The sequence below is a fragment of the Eucyclogobius newberryi genome, unplaced genomic scaffold, assembly GCF_026437365.1.
Source record: "Eucyclogobius newberryi isolate DKJ021-1_F unplaced genomic scaffold, fEucNew1.0.hap1 SCAF_4, whole genome shotgun sequence".
NCBI classification, from domain to species: Eukaryota; Metazoa; Chordata; class Actinopteri; order Gobiiformes; family Gobiidae; genus Eucyclogobius; species Eucyclogobius newberryi.
In genome coordinates this window covers 20,948,495-20,973,567 of record NW_027316056.1, presented here as the reverse complement: position 1 = coordinate 20,973,567, position 25,073 = coordinate 20,948,495, and the positions used below count along the sequence as shown (strand labels likewise).

At 40.4% G+C, this 25,073-nt stretch overlaps 3 protein-coding genes across 3 annotated transcripts in view; all 3 read left to right on the top strand.

The window, feature by feature from the left end:
- The first annotated feature begins 356 nt into the window (after window positions 1–356).
- stra6l (STRA6-like) lies at window positions 357–5,170 on the top strand. Its single transcript, XM_072463456.1, has 18 exons — window positions 357–554; window positions 902–971; window positions 1,050–1,150; window positions 1,240–1,370; window positions 1,616–1,736; window positions 1,824–1,869; window positions 2,001–2,123; window positions 2,251–2,324; window positions 2,413–2,521; window positions 2,592–2,745; window positions 2,829–2,904; window positions 2,965–3,046; window positions 3,256–3,304; window positions 3,386–3,503; window positions 3,583–3,702; window positions 4,159–4,322; window positions 4,540–4,683; window positions 4,774–5,170. Exons 1-18 carry the CDS (start codon window positions 532–534, stop codon window positions 5,025–5,027), a joined length of 1,959 nt encoding a protein of 652 aa, XP_072319557.1. The 5' UTR covers window positions 357–531; the 3' UTR covers window positions 5,028–5,170.
- Window positions 5,171–6,540: 1,370 nt separating this feature from the next.
- On the top strand, window positions 6,541–13,370 carry tdrd7a (tudor domain containing 7 a). Its single transcript, XM_072463443.1, has 22 exons — window positions 6,541–6,583; window positions 7,303–7,522; window positions 7,601–7,745; window positions 7,871–7,967; window positions 8,060–8,126; window positions 8,280–8,286; window positions 8,364–8,422; window positions 8,495–8,665; window positions 8,733–9,365; window positions 9,540–9,718; window positions 9,944–10,136; window positions 10,263–10,374; window positions 10,449–10,660; window positions 11,060–11,194; window positions 11,264–11,347; window positions 11,434–11,568; window positions 11,958–12,068; window positions 12,132–12,297; window positions 12,367–12,512; window positions 12,590–12,783; window positions 12,856–13,016; window positions 13,104–13,370. Exons 2-22 carry the CDS (start codon window positions 7,319–7,321, stop codon window positions 13,334–13,336), a joined length of 3,444 nt encoding a protein of 1,147 aa, XP_072319544.1. The 5' UTR covers window positions 6,541–6,583; window positions 7,303–7,318; the 3' UTR covers window positions 13,337–13,370.
- A 455-nt stretch (window positions 13,371–13,825) lies between these two features.
- The window catches only part of tmod1 (tropomodulin 1), a 14,487-nt gene continuing 3,239 nt past the window's right edge, over window positions 13,826–25,073 (top strand). Inside the window, 8 exon segments of the mRNA XM_072462601.1 lie at window positions 13,826–14,095; window positions 14,995–15,148; window positions 19,883–19,949; window positions 20,039–20,175; window positions 22,602–22,758; window positions 23,486–23,602; window positions 24,604–24,697; window positions 24,914–24,923. Of these exon segments, the coding sequence (XP_072318702.1) occupies window positions 20,053–20,175; window positions 22,602–22,758; window positions 23,486–23,602; window positions 24,604–24,697; window positions 24,914–24,923 (501 nt within the window). The 5' untranslated portion in view covers window positions 13,826–14,095; window positions 14,995–15,148; window positions 19,883–19,949; window positions 20,039–20,052.

The window sequence follows — 25,073 nt, the reverse complement described above, 5'->3', positions numbered from 1 at the left end:
ACAGAGAGGTCACAGGTGACTTTGTTATTAGATTCTCGACCTGCGCATGCACCAAAGATGATCATTCAATGCTTAAGGCTCCGCCTCTGGCGGTCACCCGGGATTCTTATTGTGTGATGCCTTCGGTTCTATCTCTTACTATTGAACAGTATCTTTTTATAATAGGGAACTCAAAGTTAATTTGTATTTGACCATAATCATATCGGTATTTTGTTTTGCTTAAACATTGACAATAATACAATAATTATTTGATGAAAGATCTGTTGAGGTGAATGTACTGTAGGATATCTCACATTTGCACTAACCTTGTGGTCAAAGCAAATGCTTGTACTACTATGTAATCCAGACAAACGCACTCAAACGGGAAGTGAAAAATAGAAGCAGTTCAGAAAGTTGGAGCAAACAATTGAAGGTTCAAAGTTCACTTCAGAACCAGGAAATGAGTCTTTCTCTCTACTATAGCTCTATATTAGACTTACCTGACACCAGAAAGCAACACTATAGTTCCTGCGCACTTACCAATCCATCACAATGAAGAACAAAGAGGGGCTAGTGTAAGTGCAATCTATCTTATCTTTACTTTGTCTCAGTTTAGCGTGTGTTAGTCATTTGTAATGTTACGCAACACTCCAGATTTTGAAGCAAGAAATAAGACCTGTATTTTATATTCTATTTCATTATGATGTTGTTTTGACATTTTGCATCATGTTTTGGTTCATTTTTTGTTCTAATCAAATAAAACAGACAACTTAATTGTTTGTTTGTGTTTGTTTTATGTAGTCTTTTGAGTCTTGTCTGCGCTTTGCAGTTGTCATACACATTGGATTATAATAGGAATCCAAATATTCCTATTTGCCCATACGCATGTTATATAAATGAATGTATCTTTGTCTTTTCACAGACCTATAATGGAGGATTGTCAGAGTGGGATCTCGATGCAGCTTTTCCTCCACATTTCTCTCTTACCAGCGGTGGGTAAAGTGTCAAAAACGTGTTTGTATTTGCTTGATCATTTAAATTGTAATAATTACTTCAATCTTTATTTACAGCTGGTCATTGTAGGAGTACTTTCTTTCATTCAGAGGCGAGCCCAAAAACTGCCTATTGACCACAAACTGCCCTTTTTAGAGGGCCGATTTGGGATTGTGGTGTAAGTAAAGAAGTCTATAAAGTAATTGTAATTTATTTTTTTAATGTTTTACTTTCACGTTAACTGTCATGGTCATTTGTTTATGATAGGCCTTTGGACACAATTGGCAGCTTCAGTAATCGTTGGTCTTATGGTTTTGCATTTGGTGCTGTGTCATCAAGTGTCCTGATGCTCTTCTCTGAGCAGTACATCCCTTTCACCGTCCCGAACTGGGCCAAAGGTAGGAGATCGCCCCAATCCTTTTTTTTACCAAACTGAAACTGTGAAATGCACTTACAAAATACTATCATGGGTACGAAGGTGTCACAGGAAGGATATTTTTTATTTAATATTTTCTTAGCACGGAGATTAAATAAAATCATAATGGTCTAAGTCATGGTAGCATGATTAAATGTAAATAATTTATCTTATCTTATCTCAAATGTAGTATTTACAATTCTCTCATACATTTTTCTTCCCTATCAGCTATTGTGTACTTGATTGGGGCCATGGAAGTTGGTTTGGTCTATTTTCCTTTCTTTGCCTGTTTATCTACAAACTTTAGAGTTGTGGGATCAGCCCTCGGAATTCTCTATTCTCTTTGCTGGTAAAATATACAACACATATTTTATTGTATGCAGTATTGTTTTCATTATCATTTCATCATTTCATTACATCTGTGTCTATGCTTTAGGATCATTGTCACAATTTGGGATACATTCACTTGTCCTGATGGCAAGGTTGGTCACTAAACTAGATTAGTTAGTTATTTTAAGATAAGATAAGAAATCCTTTATTTGTCCCACAATGGAGAAATTCCAGATAGTGTTTAACAACATTTTAATGGCTGTATATGTACCTTTTGCTTTAGGTTTTGGGTAAATACCAAAAGCTGATAATCCAGTGGCCGTGCATCCTGTCCCTCATCTTTCTGTTGGGACGATTTGTGTATATTCTGGTGAAAGCTATTCGGATACACCTTCAGCTGGAGCAGGTAACTTTGGATGTTTAATTTTATAACTGGGTTTGTAAACATTTTTACAGTTTCAGAGTTTTTACTTTTTATGTGCCAAATTGGTATTGGTATTACCGTAATCGGCTGCTGTTGTTTGTGCTGGCAGGACACACAGGAGTTGATGCACCTTCACCAAATGCAGCATGTTAAACAACTTCTAAGAAAAGCCCCTGGGGAGATGTAGGTCCTTTTTCAAAAATATACATAAAAAGAAAATCTTATGGTCTTAAAATGTTATATTTATTTATTCATATATTCTTTTTGGTAGTAAACCATTAAATTGGTTTCAGAGAAATGTCTATGAGTCGGACCCCCATTTCAAGTTTCCTAACAGGCTGATCGGCACCGCCATAATTTCACTTTTTGGTCTATATACGGTAATATCTTTAGATGATGGTACATTTGTTTTCCGTTTAAGTAAGAGTGGTTTGTTCATTCATTTTTCAGATGACACTAGCGGACTATAGTCTCAGTAATGTGGCTTTCGAAAAAATCGATAGTTGGAAAGAAACACTGAAGCATTTGACAATTTCATGCAACGAAACTGAATCTTTTGGCGCTTTGATTCCACAACTGGAGGAGCTGATTGATGTTTCAAGAAGTAAGCTGTAGCGTTCAGAAATATGATACGAGTGCATTAAATGTATATTGTGTGGGTATTGTACTGGTCTGTTTTTGGTGCAGAGTGCTGGCTTGCAACCACTATTTTTGCCAGTCTCAACTCAGTGGCCTACACCTGCCATGTGCTTATGTGTTACAGGTGTGAAAACATTCATTTTATTGTTTTATCCTAAATCAAAATTGACAACTTTTTTCACAGGAAACAAATGAAGAGACTGTGGAAAGGACAGAAGAATTTTCTTCCTGATAAATTCCACAATCCCAGTCCAGCTGCCACTGTGGTAAGATACGTATTTCTCAAACATTTTTGTTATTGTCAAAGGTAAATTGGTAAAGTATGTAAGCACTGCTAAAATATAAATGTTCAGTAATGCCCTGCAAACCGAGTTAGGTTTAATCAATATAATATTGTTGCAGTGTACGTGTACTTGACTGACATTGTGCAGATTTATTTATGAGGATAATTCACACTCTCTGATGCACTCTGCAGGCTTCAATTGCAAGGTACTCAGGATGGCAGATTGCTTTTACACTTTGGGGTACAATGTTTATACTTTTACATATTCACTATTATTTGTGTAGTATTAACTATGCGATCATAACACACTTTTCATTATTAGGTTTCTTCATTGTTCATTTTGTCCAGTTCCTATTTGCCTTGGCATTTGTTTACATCTTTGTTGTCCCTATTGAACATGGCAAGATCCTGGATTTACTGAGGAGCATTGGAATCATTCTGTAATCAAGCCCTACTGAAAATCATCTACATAATTATCATTCTTCACAATGTATGATCTGTCTTTTTCTTGTCGTTTAGGCTGACTGTTGGTCTAATTGTATTCCTTGTGATCATTCAAGTGGTGTTAGTGCAAATATTTTTTCTCCAGGACAAAATGTCTCCTACTGATAAACAGAAACCCATTGCGTTAAACAACAGGTGGGTACGTTTTGATACATATGTATATGTTAAAGTCCCAAGTATGCAATAATGTCATATTCATGTGCATATAACTGCTGTAAATAAGAGTTTACTTTTGCCACTATTATTATTATTTTTATCTTATTCTATTTATTTAAAAAATATATATATATTCCTTATTAAGATTATAAAAGGTTTTGTCTATAAGAGTTTTGCTTATGTGTGTGTTTTTTTGTTTGTTTGTTTTTTAAGCTTTCTATAAGTTATCTGTTCTTTTACTTCTGTACCTACTTGCGTTGCAACACCAACATTTTCCCATTGTGTGGACAAATAAAAGGCTTATCTTATCTTAAGTCAAAATGTTTTGAGCTTGTCTGTCCCTTGTGAAAGACACTACTTGAGTTTCATGTCTGTGTAATACTCAGTCCATCTCCACTAGCTGAGGTCATGAAGTGTTTTGTTTTTGTTTTTCAGGAAGGCATTTCACTGCTTCAACTACTTCTTTTTCTTCTATAACGTGGTGATGGGAGTCAGTAACTGCATCGTCAGACTGTTGAACAGTGTTGTAGTGGGGATATGGCTAGTGTCTCGGATTGACCGGACCATCATGCAGAGAGGATATGAACATATGGACCCAGGTAGAAACACATTAAGTGTACAAGCACATTTTATTTACGTTAACAGTAATCAGCGCAGCAAGTTTAATTGCTAAACTAGTATAATTTCTAGTAGAAATGGGCTACACGTTATTAGAAAAATATGTTGTAATGGTCCATCAGAATAGGCTACAGAATGGCAATTATTTTGGTCGTATTTTCTTATTTGGGTTGTTTGTGTTCTGTTGTTGATTTGTAGGTTATAGTACTTGGGTTGGAATGATCATTGCTGACCACTACCACACCAACCCAGTGATGGTGTGCTTCTGTCAGCTGCTAGTCTCCCACACTCTGGAGAGACAAGGCTTATCTGCATACTCCACATTCAGCAACACACCATCTGGTCAGTGCTTCCCGTCTGCATGGCTGTGTATGTTGGTATATTGACACTGTCACTGCTTCCACCTGTCTATAAAGATCTATACATTTACAGATTCATCTGTGAACAACAATACCCGCAGACGTTGGGCATTATATTATACTTTATTAAGGAACCCTCGACTGATTTTGCTGAGGAAACGCCATCTCTCTGCAGCTTCATGTTCAACTTCGTCTTCCTGCACAGACACAGAGGTGAAGGCCTCGGTCCTGGCCTCTCAAACTCAGAGGAATGGAGCTGAAATGCAAAAAGACTCTGCACCAAAGACAATGACCACAGAGAACCCGCTCACAACAGCACCACTGTAAATCTACAGCTGCATCAGACATTTAAACGGCAGTGCCGTCACAATTGGTATGGGACAAACACCACAATTGCTGTGTATTTATCTGAAATTAATTAATTGGTATTATTTTTTGTGGGGATGCATTTTTGGACTTTGGCCTTCCCCAGTCCGTCACACTAGTCCAAAAGGGATCATTGGGCCTCAATACCTCAGAAATCATAAAATATTTTATTGCCATTGTTGGTGCACAAGTTCACAAACTAGAAATTTGCTCTGGCCATAAAGTGCAACATAAAACTATAAATAATAATAACCATGGAAGGCATGGGTTAGTAATTTTAGAGGAATTGTTATTCTCACACACTGTAAATAGATTATTGAAGCATGTTGCCCAGATGTCTTTGCTGTTATTGCAACCGACCTCAACATTTCAAAATCATCCAGCAAAACTTTCAATAAAGAAATTGAAAAGTAATTTATAACCATTATGTTTACTTTAAAATAATTTGCTAACATGAAAAACGCTAATGTTATTTGTAATGTGTCGATGTGAATAAAGAAATGCTTGATTTTGACCGGCTTGTTGCAGGCTTACTAAATGTTGGGAAGTCTTATTTAGTATCTATTTGGTATTACGGGGCCTACTACATTTAGGTAGCTCTACTGGAAGATATTGTAGGTGTAGTAGTTTCTCACACATTTTACATATAGGCTATTTAAATAATATTTTATTGTAGGCTTAGGCTATATTTCTGAATGAAGAATGATTCAGTGTCCAGCTTTTATTTGAGACATGTTATGCTAAATACATTTTAATGAGCGTTTAACCTTGTTACAATTGTCATTAGTTAAATAAAAGCTGTATTTTGGTTCATGCTTGTATGAACAATCATGTATTGTCCTGCAACTGAGGCACGAGGGCTCTACGATTGTCTGTTTTCACTTACCCCCTTTCCCCGCCCACATACTTAGTTACAATTAGTCTAGCTGAAAAAATAAGATTCTGGGTTATACATGTTTGGTTCCAAAAAAAACACTTCTTGAGTGTTGAACAGGAAGTCATAGGACTTGTCTTTATTACTAAGTTGTTGTTTTTTTACTGTCAATGTTTTAGACCAATATTGTACAATGAATAAAATATACAACAATTATTTACTTCAGTATTTATATATTATATGAATAATCAGAAAAGGTTTATTGCTGTTGCCAATTAACAGGATTCACTTACATAGGAACTTGCTTATAAAACAAAACAATAATAAAACAACCTATTTAAAGTAAAAAATAAGTACTATTTAAATCTGCTGTAGAATAAAAATGTTCATTATATATGTAGTGTAGAAAGTGAACAGTGCAGTGAGTGATTTATTAAATTATAGATAATATGATTTGAATAATAATGAAACATATATAGATATATTTTCTTGATATTTCAGCAATTTCTTTCCAATAATGTAAAAAAAAAAAAACGAATCCTCGTAGGGGTCACGTGCGCGCGCATCATCCTGTTCACGCGGTCTCTGTGAATCTGAAAGTCCGACTGAACTCGAGAGCGTGGAGTTGCCAGGTTAATTTTAGGTGAGAGTTGTTGTTGTCATTGTTATCTTTTCGACGTAACGCGTTTAAATCATGCATTTTGGGTTTAGTGTGTCGTACATCTACCGTTTGTGCGGTGAAAGTCTCAATTAAACGCTGCAACTCTTAAGTGGCTAATATTAGCTTTAGAAAATGCTAATGAATCAATATGCCTTACAAAATCAAGTTTATATTGTATGAAATATTGAAACTCCCTCAGGCCAAATGCAATATGCTGTGCTTTTCGTTATAAACTTTATTGTAAGTACATATTATTTGACTTTCTTCCTCACGGCTAAAGCCGGAGCTTGCACCATCTTTACATTGAAGCTAATCCACGCTGCATGTGCTGACTTTAATCAGATAGTGATCCTGCCCACTTTTGTTGATAAACAATACAGCGCTATGCAATTCAACTATTTCATATTGTGTGAAATTGAATATGGTAGCCTTGTCTTGTGTGTGTAACATGCGGTTGTGGCGAGACCTTCATCCCGATTATGGGGCCCAGAACTAACCCTAACGCCTAAACCTTAATGTTTAAACCCGAAAAAAAAAATTGTGCCAAACGCGGGACTTCTCACATGCGAGTCCGCATCTCTAACCGCTGGGCCAACACGTGTTGTAGACGGTTTGCTGTGAGACAGAAGATCTCTCCAGAATCGGGATGACTGTCTCGCCACAACCGCATGTGTGGGTGTATAACACTGTGTAATCTTTAGCAGAAGTGTTTTAAGGATGGCGGACAGCGAGTCCATAAAGAAAATGCTGAGGTCTGTGCTCCAGTCCAGCAAAAACGGAGTGTCCATCACGAAGGTGCAGGCGGAGTACAGGTCACTCTGTGGCGAGACGATTCCTCTGAAACAACTGGGTTTCTCCAGCCTGGAGGATTACATCCGCAGCATCCCGTCTGTGGTGCGCCTGGAGTCTCATCGGGGTTCTGTGAGGGCCATATTTACCATTTAAACACATAAATGCACATTAAAGCACATTATATTAAAATGTACACATTTTCTGTAGCTTGTATGTTTTGCTGCTGTGTGCAAAGAAACCGCACATATTGCTGAATTGGTGGCACGGCAAAAAAACTCCAAGAAAGCTGGACAATCTCAAGTTGTCAACTGCAAGATGAGATTTAAATTTTCAGACCCGTATGCCCTCAATGGTAGGCTTCCTGTTTGCAACTTATATTGTCTGGAAATTACTACTTCATGCCCTGGTCTCTATTGTACTGTATGTTTACAAGTAATATAAAATGGCTAAACTCCTACTCTGAATGTGATCAATTAGTGAAACCAAAGACATCTCTTCGGCAGCCGTCCAACTGGTCCAGTAACAGACGACCGGCTCAAGGTTATGGAGTTGTCAGTGCATCTGGAGACGTCAGGTTAAGTGACTTTGCTTGCTTTTATATATATATATTTTTATGAAGTCCTCCACAAAATAATGTTATATTTTTTATTAATCTGTCAATGATAGAAAGCTGGACCCTCGGTGGAGTTCTGTCGTCCCTGTGCAGCAAAGGGCGCCAGTTATTCAACAACCAGTCAGACCAAATGATTCACTGGGCAAGTGAGTCTCTGGTGTTTATTATTATATTTTAAATGGAATACAATAATGGACCATGTAAAAGTAGAATGGGACTAATGATTTCTCCAACTCTTTCAGTAAAGAAAACGGCTTAAAAGTAAACCATAAGCCCCCAGGTTGTACTTTATACATATTCATATACATCCCTTGTTTTAGAATTTTATTTTAAAACCATTCATTGTCTTTTCTCAAGTCAAATCTCAAACGCAAGAAATGGCCCCAGCACAAGTCAACAATGTTGTTCAAACGCGTGTAAGAAACAAAGTTAAAAAACATAGTTCCCACCAAAGTTATTATGTTAATGCTTTGTATCTTTTTATGCAGCCAAATTATTTTAACTTGGAGCAGGAGCAGAGCAGACTTTCTCAAGTCTTGAACACATACAACAGTGGATTGTGGATATCCAAACTAGAAACTGTCTACAGTAAAATGTTTAATCAGCATCTCCACCCCAGGACCCTTCTGGAGCTGGAAAAGTGGACACACATTTGTTCTGTAAGTCTGCTGTACAGCTTTATGTATCACCAATTCTTATAACGGTTTATACACCTTTTATCTACAGCTCGAGCAACCTTCAATCACCAACAGAGCTGATCGTTTGATATACCCTCCATTACCTACCAAGTCTCCTACTACCTCTAGAATCAACAGTGGGCCAGCTGTATCACCCAGAAGCCCTGTTTCCACATCACTGTCCGCTCGTCTGTCAAATGCAGAGAAACCTTCAGCCATTGCACCTGCTCCTCTCTCAGAGACTCTTCCGAAAGTTCCCAGAATTAATTTGGCCAAACCTACCTTTGTTTTCCCTCCCGAGTCTACAGGAGACGATCTTGACCTTCCAACCAAAACCTCCGGCCAAATCCCAGTGTCCCGGCCTTCACCTCCTGGTCTAGCACCTTTGGCCAGGCCTAGTCCTGACATTCTCTCTCTCTTTAAAGCTACTTTCAACACAAAATGTGATCCGCCACCTCAGACGAGCACAATTTCAGGGTCTACACAAACAATTTCAGAAAATGTACGACAAAAAGTAAAGGAACTTCTTTTAAAGTACAGCAATGGTCTTTGGCTTCAGGCTGTGCCAAAGCTCTTTGAAGACACTTACAAAATGCCACTTCCTGAACATGCTCTTGTTGACTTGTCTCTCTGGGTGGACATCTGTGGCGTGGAGTACCCTTTTCCTAATGACAAGAAGAAGGTTAGATACTTTATAAAAGTTGTATGTGAACTAGATCACCTAATAGTTTATAGCAAATTGTATGATCTAAAAAAAACTTTTAAAAAAAGCGTTTATTATTACTCAGGGTTTCCGTGGGTCTTGTCCATCCACGCAGAACCACTAATTCTGTTGTCTTATGTGTTATGTGGCCAGGCAATCATGTATTACTCAGCCCGAGATGAAGTGGAGCCCACAGAAGAGCGTGCTCACCCTCTCCCTTCAGGCCTGGAGGTGGTAGGGGTCACAGCGCCTCCACATTTGCTTCTTCCCTCGGAGCAGTACCCATCAGTTCTGATCACTGATGCAAAGGGCAGCAATGCAGTTACTGTAAGGTAGGTAGCTTTTTCTGAACCAGGAACGCGAATGAAGGATTAATTTCTGCGTCTTAATCTGAGGGTTTATATTGATATCCGTATACATTTATTCCCTTTGCTATCACAATCGGTGTATGATTTAGAAAGTTTATAATTTATAAAATCTAAACAATTGGTTGCAGAAGGTCTAATTCTAAATTCCACTTGTAGAAAATGTTCTTAGATAAATGCCTCTCCACACAGATATGTTGGCAAAAACTACTCAAATGCCCAAGAAGCCATGGAGGAAGAGATGCACAGCTTTTATGGTGAAAGACTGACTGGCTACTCTGTGAGTAAGGTCAGGATAGGGCAGCTTGTAGCTGTTATAGGAGAGGATGAAGAGGAAGTGGCCAGAGCGCAGGTCATAGAGGTCATCAATCCACAAAAGGTTAAGGTGAGTTTAGCGGGGTCAAGGTTCCTCAGGGAAGAATAGCTGTTTTCACACAGCTAATGGAGCTCAAAATCAATATAACATTTGATGTCGTCTTGTGCTGATTTTAAAAAATTTATTTCATTTTAGGTATATTACCTGGACCATGGCTGCTCTTTAGAGACAAGTACACATAATCTCCGAGAGCTGCATCAAGACTTCCTCTCTCTACCATTTCAAGCTATTAATGTTAAATTGGCAGGTAAATACAGGTGTCATTCTCAAGCTGCCAACAGAAACACTTGGTTACACTGAAGCAAAATCTTACTTTTTCAGGTCTTGAGCATTTTAGCACCCACCCATCAGTGCTTTCCAGTCTGGAGAAACTGGCTGTGGGGAAGATTCTCCTAATGGAGACACTGGAACCCTGTCAACACAATGAAGTTCCTCCTGTAGTGTTGTATGATACTTCACAAGATGAAGACATCAACATAAACTCGAGCTGTCTAAAAGATCTGCAGGACAAGACCATGAACAACCCTCTCACTGTTAGCAACAGAAGTGCTCTAACACAATGGTTCTCAACCTTTTTCAGTTGGGACCCCTGTTGGCCTTTGCGAACCCCAAACACAAAAAGTAGATAACGCGATAGTGAAGTAGCCTTATTTCTATTGACTGGTTTTATTGTCAGGGCATATGCCTGGAGAAATTACTTCAGTAGTCCTTCAAACAGGAATCTAAAACAGGAATTTACCACTGCATTTGAAGGTTGTCAAGCCTTATTTAATTGTTGCATAAATTTTCAATATTATCCACATCATATGGGGACCCCCTGAACTCATTTTGCTGACCCCCATGGGGGTCCCTACCCTCAGGGCAAGAACCACTCTAACAAACTTATTCTAACAATTTGTATTGTATTGGCTAAACTGAGTGTTCATCCCCAGATAAATGTCACTTATCAAGATGTAAGTATCACAAATGTATCTGCTGACGGCATAATCTACTGCCAACTGCCATCGAGAGGAATGGCAAGACTCGCCAAGTTACTGGAGGAAACTGAGGCTTTCTTCAAAACGCAGGTAGATACATTTTGAAAAATCCATTATCCTTTCACTCTGCTTCTATTCTTTTGTCTGTCTTTATTTTAGGTTACATCAGAATCTCTGGTCTCCAGACCTTTCAGCGGGAAGTTGTGTCTCTCACGTTACAAAGGAAAATGGTCAAGAGTGGAGGTATTTAATATTGTTGGGAAATTAAATAATCCATAAAAACTACAATACACTTTTAACCAAAGGTAATGTGAAACGTGTCTATTCAGGTCATCAATATTTATGGCAACAGGGTTCTAGAGATTCTGCTCATTGACTTTGGAGTGACGACGACTGTTGAAGTGACTGAGCTCCGAGAGATCCCACCACCTTTACTCAAAGACTTGATCATCATCCCACCGCAGGTTTGCTGGGGAGAGGCGTGTGGGTGTAACTACTAACTACTAAGACCCAAAGTCACAAGGATAGACTCGACCTCTAATGACAACAAGCTGTAGAAAATGAAATGATATTTATAAAACGAGTGGAATTGTTGCTGTTACAAACTGTTAGCAGAAGACGGGGAGTAACACAACGATTTGCTCAAGACGAGTTGGTTAAGAGCAGTGAATGAAGCAGAAAATGAGATCTTATTCAAGACTATGTTTGACACTGATGTAACATCTGTTAATCCAGGGCCCAGCTTTCTCAAGTCACCAAAACAGGCTGTTCCTCTGCCCCACTTTGGAGGATGACTAATAATTGTTGCCTAATTCAAATTTGACTCTATAATGAGACCCTCTGTGGACTTTAGGCCATCAAATGTTGCCTTGAGGATGTTCAAGTGCCAGAGGGCGGCTGGGGTCCAGAAGCTGTCAAATGGTTGAGGGAAGTGGTTCTTGTCGCTGAAGCTGCTAAAATGAAGGTGAGACAATGTAACAATTATATTACAGAAATTATCTTAATTGACTTTTCGTTTTGTATTTAGATTCGCAAATTAGACCATCATGAGGGAAACAGACTTGTGTACATGCACTTGTTTATTGGAACAGACACTTTGGAGATTGAAAACAGCGTCAACAATCAGGTTATCCGGTCTGAGCTCTGGCAGAAGCTTTTGACCAAACATATTAACAGCAGCAGGACAGACGCAGGTAATGTTTAAGCCAACTGCGGTTCAATGAGTTTACCCCATACAGGACCTTTTATTATTATCCATGTAGGACTCAGTGTACTTGTGGAGAAGTTGACTCTCAACAGTTCAGGACCTTTTGATGATGTCCATCCATCGACAAAGAACCTGTCTGTGAACTATACAAGCCCCAAAACTGACAAGCTGTCAATGCCTCCGCTGTTGGACCTGCCTCAGGTAAAAAATTACACTTGTATACAAAATCATTCACATGTCTTGTTTAGTCTGTATGACGACAGTCTAAACTTTTTTAGTCTGGTCAAAACATGGATGTGTTTGTGCCTGTGGCCTGTCATCCTGGATACTTCGTGCTACAGCCATGGCAGGACCTGCATAAACTTAATGTGTTAATGGGTGAAATGGTACTTTACTACAACAAAACATTCAAGACCAGCTCACAGACAGAAATCGTTAAAGGAGAAGTCTATGCAGCTAAAGTTGACAAAAAGTGAGTGAATTGACAATTATTTTTGTTCTAATTTTGCACACACAAAAAATATGAAATTCTACTTGTTTAAAGCTGGCATCGGGTGCTTGTCAAAGGGATGTTGTCAAACGGGCTGATTTCCATCTATGAGTTGGACCATGGCAAACACGAGTTGGTCCGAAGCACAGCCATTCAACCTCTGATTGAAGAGTTCCGACAACTTCCTTTCCAAGCTATAACTGCTCAACTGTCAGGTAAATCAAACCACACTAATACTTTTCATGTAAACCTGCTATTCCAGCCAGTTTTGTGGTACATTTATTTTCTTGTATTTTCTGCAGGGTTGTCACTGCACCAGTGGTCCGAAGAGGCATCCATGGTGTTCAGAAATCATGTCGAGAAGCGTGCGCTGGTCGCTCAGGTAGACAGTGTACAGGAGGCTCCAGACGCCAGGGCGGCTCCATGGGAACACAGGCTCAGAGTTTACCTGGTGGACACGACCAAGAAGGACAAAGACCTGTGGATTCACACCATTATGGCTGATATGGGCGGGGAATTGACCTCTGCAGCTTAGAGATGACGGTGAACTGTTAATATTCAGACTTCAATCATGCTCATTAGCAGATGGTTTGTTCATTTCATTTTCTAAATAAAATATACACTATTCCTTGGAAATGTTGTCCAAGGATAATATTTTCTTTTTTGCTCTTTGCTGCAAAGTAAGTATTGTGAATATTGCATCCGTTTCCTCACCTGTGTGTGTCACATGTTTTGTTTTTCTTTTTGTTTGGTTCTTTGCATGCAGTTGTGTGGCACTTAATTTTGTGTAAATAGTTTTAAGCAAGTAAACCTCATTCCGATTCAAACAAAGTCTGAAGAAAATTGTTAATGTCAATTGTAGTGCTATTAAACTATTTGTCCCATTGAAGAATATGATGTATTGTTCATTGCCTTTGGCCCGGTCATTCCGTTGTTTTGCTCGTCCGTAAGTCACGTGACAGCAGAGTGACAGGGCAGCCGCACAGGGGGCAGGAGCACGGGGCAGGAGGAGGATCCTCTCCATAAGTTTAGTTTGCCCTTAGTGGGAGATGATTCAGTCACTGTGCTCTCCTCTAAAGCCGCGCTGGACGGACATGGCCGCTGCTCTTTGCTGATTTCAGGAGTGCGGCGCGTGGAGCTCGTGGAGCTCGTGGCACTTGTGGGACATTGGTGCGCTGCAAGTGGCGCAGCTTCAGCGTCTGGACTCAGCTTGGCTCTGGAGGAAACCATATCTGGTCAAAGTATTCGTCCTGTCACCCGGCGGGACGCCCGGCTATAAATAGTGCTGGAGGAGGTACGGAAATGCACGCAAAACTTACAATGAAGCCTGTAATGGAGGCAAGTTAGTCCTTCTACACGGCCTTTGTGCACGGTGCTGGAAGTATGTGGAGAAAGTCTGCTCCTTAACAGTTCAGGGTTAAAGTTTGTGCTTGGGCATCGTCTCCATAAAACAAAGGCTGGATCTGGTTTTATTGGCTGTTGTGCTTTTCCCTTTTAAAGCCGTGCGTCCATCGCGCGCACTCCTTAACCCTTTACTCAGTGTAAAAGTCTGATTTAAGGATGATAAACATGTTTCTGACAGATGACACTGCAGCCCATGGTTCTGACGTCATGTGACCTAAATTGATTCACTAATTTATGATCCCACTTCAGAAGTGTGTCAACAGCGTTTGAATTGATTTAGATCGTTATAGTGAGCAATTTACACATTTGTCTGGTGATGTACTGTCTTGAAGTTTATGAACGTTATGCAGTCCATGAAAAAGTTAAAGCCTTGTATTTGCATTATAACAGACTAAAAATATGCAATTGACTAACATAGTTTATTTAATATTATTATTTACATTACCTATTGAAACCAGACTAGACTTGAGTTCATTTATCATACACTTGTGCATGTCTTTAATCCTTTCTGTATATTAGAACTCATATTTTATAGTTTTTTGTTACTTAAACTAATAAATGTTGATCTTCACCGGACCCAAATTAAGCCTTATCTACAAACATCTTATCTGTTTGAAGTTACACTATTTGCACCCCTTCCACACACCGCTATGACGTCAGTAAAGTGTGTTGCTATTCTTAGAGACCCAGAGGTCAGAGTAAGGGTCAGAGCGAGACTGTGAGTGTGCTCTGCTCTTCAGTGACCTGCTGGACACTGTAACGCTGCACCGCCTTGTTGAAATGTTGCAGGTCTGTTGGACTCGATCAGAGCCAAGCGTTTCTTCCAGAAGACTTGCTGTGCTCTCTGGCCCTCAGCCCGCCTCTTCGTCTTCTGAGTTTGTCTTCTTGTGAAGCCCAGACAAAGCAGAGCAAAACAACAGCACGCAAACTCTCCACTTAGGAGGTGAGCCAAAGCAGACTTGGAGAAACCTTTATAGTATCAAGAATGTAAGTGCTGAAAGGCGCAGTATGCAGCTTTTTATTCTTGGTTCTTGCGAGCTGTGGAGATCAAGCCTGCTCTCAATGCATGTTTGAGGTATATTCTAAGCCAAAAAAAGAAAGATAATGCTTCTGTGCAGCAGCAAAGCAACAACATCTTCATGGCGACTCAGATAAATGTTACATACTTTCTTCACTATTCTTTTGATGGACCTCACACATTGATTAAGCTTATTATTGAAGATAACCTTTATTTGTCTCACAGTAGGAAATGTCCAGTGTTGCATGAAATATAAGGCTACAATGTATGTACATAAGTGGCTCTGACAGAATAAATAACAGGTAAAGACATAAGTTTATTATAATATGCTGTACAATACTTGGCCCTGACTACGATTATGTACAGAGCAGCAAAATATGACGTACCAGTTGGTGAACGTAATGTTATGGTGGCATTCTGTTTTCATACATAACTGTCCAATTTTGGGTTCAGTATTTAGTGTCTGAGCGTGCCTTGCCTCATATTCAGAATAATGGCGAGCGAAATAGGGCAGCGGGTTGTATAGTAGCACTTGTTTTGTTGTTTGTAGGCCTCGTGGACAGTTTGGGGAATTTTTGAATTGCTCTGCGTTTGATGCCGGGACCCACAAAATGTTTGACCAATGATGATGAATCAGACCAGATAACAAATGTGTCCACACCACCCGCTGAGAATCTGGAACAGGGAAAGTATGCATTTGAAGCAGATATTTGTTTTATCTTTGGTTGACTTTTTAGTGCCGAGAGAAAATAAGCAGAGCACGTTCTGACATGGTTTCACAGCAAAAGGGGTCAGTCACAGGATACGAGCCAGGCTTTGGACTGTTAGTATGAGCTAAGTGCTGGCTGTTGTCTTATTTGGAAAAGCAAAGCATATAAGATAAGATAAAATATTCCTTTATTGTCCCACATGGGGAAATTTCATTGGTGCAACGCAGGTAGATACAGAGGTAGATACAGAAGAACAGATCACTTATAGGAAGTCTGAAAAACACTTTCAGTAGAAGATCTCCTATAAATAAATAAAAACTCCCATAGACAAATAAATAAATAAATACCATTGCATGTGATCACAACAGTAATTGCACATGAATATGTGTCACGACAGCACATAGATTGCACATGAATTTCACAGTAATTGCACATGAATTCCAACAGCAATTGCACATACGACAGAATTGCACATCAGTATTAGGTTAGGTCAGTATTGCGAGTGTTCAGTACTAACAGTTTTTGTTATAAAGTCTGACAGCAGCAGGAAGGAAAGACCTACGGAACCTTTCCTTCACACATCGAGGGTGGATCAGTCTCTCACTGAAGCTGCTCTCCAGAGTGGACAGAGTGTCCTGCAGGGGGTGACACTCATGGTCCAGCATAGATGTGAATCTAGCCAGGACCCTCCTGTCCCCCACCTCCTGCACCGAGTCCAGAGCACAGCCCAGGACGGAGCTGGACTTCTTGATGACTCTGTCCAGCCTCTTCCTCTCCCTCTCTGTGATGCTGCTGCTCCAGCAGACCACACCGTACAGGAGCCGATGCCACCACAGAGTCGTAGAAGGTCTTCAGGAGTGGCCCTGTCACTCCAAAAGACCTGAGTCTCCTCAGGAGGTAGAGCCGACTCTGGCTCTTCCTGTACAGTGTGTCTGTGTTATGAGTCCAGTCCAGTTTGTGGTTCAGATGAACACCCAGGTACTTGTATGAGTCCACTCTCTCAATGTCCCGTCCCTGGATGTTCACTGGTGAGGGGGCAGTGGAGTGGCGTCTGCGGAAATCCACCACCATCTCCTTGGTCTTCCCCGCGTTGATGAGGAGGTGGTTCCGCTGACACCAGTCCACAAAGTCCTGCGCCAGTCCTCTGTACTCCGCATCATCATCGTCCGTGATGAGTCCGATGATGGCAGAGTCGTCAGAGAACTTCTGCAGGACACAGCTGTCCGTGTCATGTCTGAAGTCTGCAGTGTAAAGGGTGAAGAGAAAGGGCGCGAGGACAGTGCCCTGAGGCGCCCCCACACTGCAGGTCCGAGTGTCAGACACACAGTTCCGGGCTCTCACAAACTGGGGTCGGTCTGTGAGGTAGTCCAGGATCCACTCTGCCAGGTCATACTCCACACCAGCCGTCTCCAGCTTGTCCCTCAGGAGCAGCGGCTGGATGGTGTTGAAGGTGCTGGAAAGATCGAAGAACAGAATCCTCACAGAGCTGCCAGGCTTTTCCAGGTGAGAGAGAGAGCGGTGCAGCAGGGAGATGACGGCGTCCTCCACTCCGATGCCAGACCGATATGCAAACTGCAGCGGGTCCATGGCTGAGCTCACGGTGGAGCGGAGGTGGTCCAGGACCAGCCGCTCCAGTGTCTTCATCAGGTGGGACGTGAGAGCCACTGGCCTGAAGCTGTTGAAGTCTTTGGGGCGCGGTGTCTTAGGCACAGGTACCAGACAGGAGGTCTTCAGACCTGTGGTACCACCCTCAGCTTCAGGCTCATGTTGAAGACATGCTCCATAACTCCACACAGTTCATCTGCGCAGGACTTAAGGAGCCTGGGGCTGATGCCGTCAGGTCCTGCTGCCTTCCTCACTTTAATCCTCTTCAGCTCACTCCTCACCTGTGCTGCTGTGACAGTCAGTGGTTGGCAGGGGGACCGTGTGCTGGGGGGATGGGTGAATCCATGCGAAGTGGGGAGCTGATGGTCCGGGGCAGATAAACGAAGAGGAACAGATGCAGGGCATTGTCCAGCTGTGGAAGAGGGAGCGTGCAGCTGTGCAGGGGGAGGGGCGGGTGACCGATCAAACCTCAAGAAGTGAGCATTTAAATCAATCACCCACTGTAGATCCCCCTCTGTCTGGGCAGGGGGGATTTTGAAGATGGTTTTCAGGCTCCTCCACACTCCCTGAATGTTCTTTTGCTGCAGCTGCTCCTCCATCCTCCTCTTGTAGCCGGCCTCAGCCTGCCTGATCTTCCTCCTCAGCTCCTTCTGCACAGTCCTCAGCTCCTCCTTGTTCCCTGACCTGAAGGCTCTCTCATAAACCATGTTTACTCTTTTGTTATAATAGAATAGATGAAGCACTCTTTCTTTTTCATAAATCTCCACACAGTTCTTTTGGCATGAATAACAAAACAAGACTCAAGTGTTAAAAAAACTTACCATGCCGAACAGAAAATGTGGGCAAGGAATCCCTAACCTCCACATGTTTAACCTACGATATCCTCTGACATGGGGTTATAATGATACAAACCTTGAAACCCGCTGGGAGGTATAAAAGAAACCAAGGCTTCATTTTCTCTAGATTCACTATGGTATAAACCCAAATATGATGTCAAAACAAAATCCCTTTAATTGAATTCTCTTGTGAAAATACAAGATTGATACAAAAACATTTTAAAATAACTGGTATTTCACTGCCATCTTGTCCAATCTGGAAAAACCCACTCATAAAAGTTGGGGTCAAACACTAAACAGCTCTTTTCTGTCAGAGAATATCATGCAAATTGACCAGATAGTAAAGGAGGGAGATGTTCGACCAATTCAGTCTAAAAGAATCAAAGATATTTCAGTACCTTCAGCTAAAAGCCATTATTAAAAGTTATCAGTCAAAAGGTATTTACACCTGTTGTAAGAAGTGGGTTAGATCTTATATTAAAAACTACTGTAAATAAACGAGAAACTCCTCTCTGTAATATACAAGTATTCAGACAATTCCTGACAGCACAGCATCACCACTGACAACAGAACAGTGGGATACAATTCCTGAAAATTAAAGTTATTGCTCAAAGTGTGTTCATTATAAAATCATTTAATTGAAAATTCTCTCTCTCCTCTCTCTTTCCCTCTCCTTGTAAAAGACATACTTTGAAGACGTAACTACAGTAGGTGGTGGTAAATGCACCTTTTCAGTTTGCTGCCAGCCGCCATTAAAAGTAACACAACAACAACAGAGCCGATATTATACCGCAAACATTGAAAAAGATGAATCCTAGTGTCTCTGAGCCGTGTGGCACACTTAATCCCTTGCTGTGGTCAGTCCTGCAGCAAAACTGGTCTGACATGTGTCCTCGGAAATACAATGATGGATTCAATACCGACATCAACACAAAGTACGGCATCACTGGGAAGTTTCCAAAGTGGGCTCCTTCGATACCTATAACTGGACTAAAGATGTCGTGGATGTGTTCTCACTGGAACATGTGACTACACTTATTAGTGACCCCTGCACCAAGAATTTTAAATGTATTATTATTATTTTATCGTGTGCTTTCTGTTACGTATTGTATTTTGTTTTGTCTCTGTCTGCAAGGAAAACTAAACCATTAAACAAAATATATAGTTTGGCACCTGCAAAAAATGTAGCCTACGTGAGATAGATTTCAATTGGCTACTGTATAACTGGATTCAAACTGTGCCACTTTACTTGTGTTATTACTCATTCTCTTCTCAGTCCACCCTTTTAAGCCATTCTGTGGAACTTTCCGGTCAAAACAACATCTTCACTTACCTAGTGCCCCTTTAATGATAATTAAGACATCACATCCGGGCCCATTGCCCGAAGTAAAAACTGAATTTTCTGGTGCCTGTATCCATGTATCCTTTTGTTTGTATTGTGTTTTCCAGAGCTTCATGCATACTTTACACCATGTTAGATTTATTTCTTCCTCTTCTTCTACCTTCAGATATCCCCTGGGGCCCTCTTCAGACCCTCATTCTTATAGTGTTATCCTCTCACGGGGGGCTACCAAGGTAAGACTGTAATTCTAGCGTCTTTCCTGGTCTCTACGGTGTTTATTATATTGAGATTTCCCTTGTTCAGCTTCACCTTGTGTTTCCAGGTGCACCGTCCATCATGTCGGTAATGAGGAAGGAGATGGAAAAGTACCGGGACATCGACGAGGACGAGCTGCTGACGAAATTGTCCGAAGAGGAGCTACAGAGATTAGAGGATGAACTAGAGGAGCTGGATCCTGATGTGAGTCAGAAATAGTTTCAGTAGTTATATGGAACCTCCAAACTGTGGATACTATGCATGAAGTGAGTGTTACTTTGTGAAAGTAGGGAGCTAGTTATTTAAAGCCCCTCAAACTGTGTCAGACGGAAGATGTTTTAATTCCCCTAAAGCCCCTTAATAATGAATGGCAGTAGCGTAAATAGTTTCTGCACTGTTACCGCAGTGTCAGCTGATGATATGTCATTTGAAACAAATTCTCTGTACGTTTCCCACTAGAAATAGCAGTAACTGGATATGTTTTTAAGGCAATTAATTTAAACAATGAATCTATGCACCCCAAAGCTCTAGAAGATAATTGGTATGTATATATATAATATGTTGTGCTATGTTATCTATAAATATTGTTGACATTCTGGTGGAATTAATGAACCCGTCTACAGACTGAACACATTCTGCAAATCATTTTCCTTCAGTTGAAGAGTAGCGGCATTGAAGGATGGCTCAATGCAGAGGATACGTGTGGACAATGTAGACAATATTCTAACTGCCTTAACTGTACCTGAACATTTTAAGCTCGCTGTTATGTGGACTGGTCGCATTATATGTTATACGGTAGTAATCTGTTGCAGAGCTCATAACCGGTGGTGGAGTGCGCAGCAGTAATATCTTTTATTTGGATGCTCAGTCACTCATAAAGAGGCCGGAATCCCCCACAACGCCAACAGGATGAGCGAGCGAGCGCGGGACTCGCATGTGTGTGTTTGCTCACAGTGTTTGTGCGACCGATGCCAGCAGTGAAGGGGCTGGTGGTGACACGAGTGACGCGCGCTCCATAAACTCGCCCAGCTGTGCCGTGTGTCTGTTTATGGGTTAGGCATAGAATATTTCACAACGGCTAAGTGCCCATTTGCTTTAGCCCATCGTGAACCTTTTTGGCAGAGTGGCACACATCACTTCCAGTAAGCCTCGGAAAACAGTCCAGTCATTCAGAACAGTACATTCAGCTGCTGTTGTTTAGGATGGTTTCAGAGTCAAAGCTGGATTTAGCATCATCCACCAGACTTACTTCAAGTGATTGGGTTGGTCTTAGGTTTTCACCGCAGGCTTTGTTGTAATTATGAGTTTTCTGGTACATTTATTAATTTAAATAGGGCTGTGAAATGTATAATTTAAATCTAATCACGATCCAATAGATGAAAATTGTTTATGATCAGCTTGGGGCTTTTTATTTGTAGTCTTAATGCAGTTTTGGAAAACTGGGTTATATAGAGATTCAAAGTGCTGTTTTTTGAGCTTGATTGAATCCTTAATTTTGTGAATACCGGTAGAAGGTTTTGTTTGGTTTTTAACCTGGTGCCAATAACTTACAATCAAATAGAACATGGCAAAGCTTTAAAAAGCCAATTATTCTTTCTGCATTAAAATAGGCTAATATACCAATTGACCACACCAAATGACATGAAATTACACATATTTTCACCTATTATCTTGTGGGGGTCAAACCTCCCTTGACATGAAAATGTGGGATTTAGTTTTAATGTTGCTATGATGTTGCAAATTACAGGGAACATATCAGTTTTAATTCATGGGGATAGGCTCCAGTCACCCTTGACCCCTAAAAGGAACAAGCGGTAAAAAAGGAATGAATATCAGTTTTAATGAAAATGTTCATGTACTTTTTCCATACACCAAACATCAAACTATCAAACACAATCTTTGCTTCCAAATTATATATATATTTTTAAGTGCCCTATAGTTTTTTTATGGTTGCCCTTTTTTAAAAGACTGAGGTCCTGCCCCTCTGATGCTCTCTGCACAGCCCTGTAAGGCAGCGCTATCTGAAGTAGAGATAGAGAAACTGGCATGTAACAACAACATGATTATACTCATACTCGTATATTTCAATTCAATTCCATTCAATTTATTTTTGTAACGCCCAAAATCACAACAGCGGTTGTCTGGGAGGGCGACAGTGAAAAACGTATTAAACAATGTCAATAGGGACGAGGGGCAATGTCCCAGGACCCTCTGTCCTTAGACCCTCCTGTATACCGTTGACTGAACATTTAACATCTGATTAAACTCTTCTGATTTAATACACAACTCACAATGAAAGTTGTTGTGAGTGTTCTGAGTTAAGTTAATATTTAATCTATATGCAGCACCAAGGGATGACGATTTATCTGGTCCAATATAGATTTGTCCAGTTATCTGTATCGAGCCAATTGAACTTGAACTTTTACTACTATTACTATGATGTATGTTTACACAATTATTTACACAAATGATTCTATATCTCAGACAAATAGATTTCGTTTGTATGTCGGTGTAATCCCTCATTCGTCCAGGAGTGTTCCATTGTAGACAATTTGGTTTGTATGTTTTTACAAAAGGGAAAAATATAAAAAAAATATATAGTTTTTCTATTTTGTTTTTTCATTTTTCAGAATGCTTTGTTGCCAGCTGGATTACGGCAAAAAGACCAGACAAAGAAAGCTCCGACAGGAACGTTTCAGAGAGACGATCTTCTGGCTCATTTGGAGAAACAGGCCAATGAACACCCGGACAGAGAGGACCTGGTGCCCTTCACCGGGGAGAAAAGAGGTGGGACCATTAACACCCCTCAAAGTACAGCTGAAATGTGTCATCATCTAAAATGTATGTTAGTACGTTTTTTAGTTTTGAGAAATCATCTCAAAATCTCTTCATTTAGACATATTTTTGCAGCATTTAATTGCACTCCACAAGCCAAATTATATTTCAACAGCAATTGCATACAATCTTTCCAGTATTGCAGAATTATGACACATTTTAGTGTTAGTGTACAGAAGTTACAGAAAGAGTTTATGAAATGAGTGTCTAAAACTTAGCATAACGGCTTCTTCCCCCGAGCAACACAATAATGATGGATAACAAGAAGTGCGTGTGGGAGAAGCAGCTCAGCTCATTAACAAGTTGATCGTCCTCCAACAATAGATTTCATTATTTGGAGGCACAAACAGTATACAGTTGGTCAGTAAAATGCCAATGAAGGTTTATTCATATCTGTCATCGACTCTGAGCCATGTGGAGACACCTGTCACTTCTCTGTCTAAATTTATCCCACAATTGCTCGACTCGACTCTTTTTAACAGCCCACACAGCCACACGCAGCAGTCCTGTCAGTGCAGTCTCAGCTTAAGGAGCGTGATGATACACAGTGGTCAAATGTGGGAAGCCTTCAGACCACGCAACTCTTATGTAACGTGGCTAAACTGACAAAAGCGGCGGATTCACAATGTCAAGCTCGCCACTTTTGCAGTGTTTGAATGTGTGTCTGTGGGTCGAACAGGGAAAGCCTGGGTTCCGAAGAAAAGAGTGGACCCCATCCTAGAGTCTGTGGAGCTGGAGCCGGAGCTGGAGGAGGCCCTTGCCAGTGCTACAGATGCAGAACTGTGTGACATTGCAGGTAAAAGAAAACATTTACAGTCCAATTTACAGTTGTGGTTTATTTCACATGAAGCCATATGCAGTGATGTTTTTTTTTGTTTTTTTTTAAAGGCATTTCATTACAAACATCATTTAGGGTTAACGCTTTATGGTTGTCATTGATACAAAACTAGCATAAAAATGAGATGGTAATTCGAGCAGGCGTTAATATTGAATTTTACCTCTCCTCGATAGTTTTAGAATGGTTTTGGATCAATACCAGAAGTAGTAAAAGATAGAATAATAAAGAAACTACTGCTATTTTGTGTTGAAAGTTACATTCTATTATATAAAAAATAATGTTATATTATCATTGTGGTATTGAGACCTGTGTCAAGCGTCAAGCCTTTTCTTTTGTATTGAATTGAGTTTTAAATTGGAGTATGGTAATAACACCTGCTGTCTGTTAGAATTTTGATATTGTAAAGTCCGTTAATGGGTATTTCAGCCGTGCGTGTACTGATAGTTGCCTAAATAACAAACCATTGCCCACTCTTTACTCCCATGTCACATTTATAACGGCAAGTGTGATAATATTTAGATCCTTTCTACAGCTCTCAATGTTAGATTTGCCTTCTCCATTTGGTCTAACCTGCTGTACATGTCCTCCAGCTTCACCTCCTTCACTGCCTCCATTCTCCATCCTCCCTCCTGTAACAGACCTCTGTGTTTGTTAGCACCACTCTGGTATCAGCCCTGCACAATTTTTGACACTAAACTTGCATGTGAACCTCCAGTTTGAATGTAATGTAAATAATAAATGCTAGAATGTGCATGAGAAAGGATTATAATGATACAAAACATCATCTGCATGCAGGGGAGAAAATGACTTGAATTGCCCACAAATCAGCAGCACCTGGCCATTTGAAGTCGGTGTATTATTGCTTGCTCAAACGTCGTCTTTGTGGTCTTTTTATGCAGAGTGGGTTTGTTTCATTAACTTTGGATTATGTCCACAACATTATTTTCTCTTTCCTGCAGCCATCCTGGGCATGCACACTCTGATGAGTAATCAGCAATACTATGAAGCCCTGGCCAGCAGCACCATTGTGAACAAACAAGGACTAAACAGTAAGTAACACTTGTATGATTGAAAACCCACATATTTAAAATAATTTCAATGTTCAGCTTGTTCAGCCACTGTAAATCATCTGTGCATTACACATTTTAAAGAGCCATTGTTTACACAGCACAGCGGCTATAGGACCAGTCTGAGGTCTAAACAGGGGCTCTGAATGGACCACTTCTTGTAAACATTGGTAGAGACAAAACAAGACGGTGACGTTTACAGAAACCCTGATGTACAGAACACTTTGTAAAAAGGTGTTTAGATAATCCAGACAGTCATCCAGTAACTGTTTGTGTTTTACAAGTACAATTAAGTGGATAGTATCATTCATTTTTGAGAAATGTTTCTCAGTATGGCAGCATCTATATTGCTCATATATATA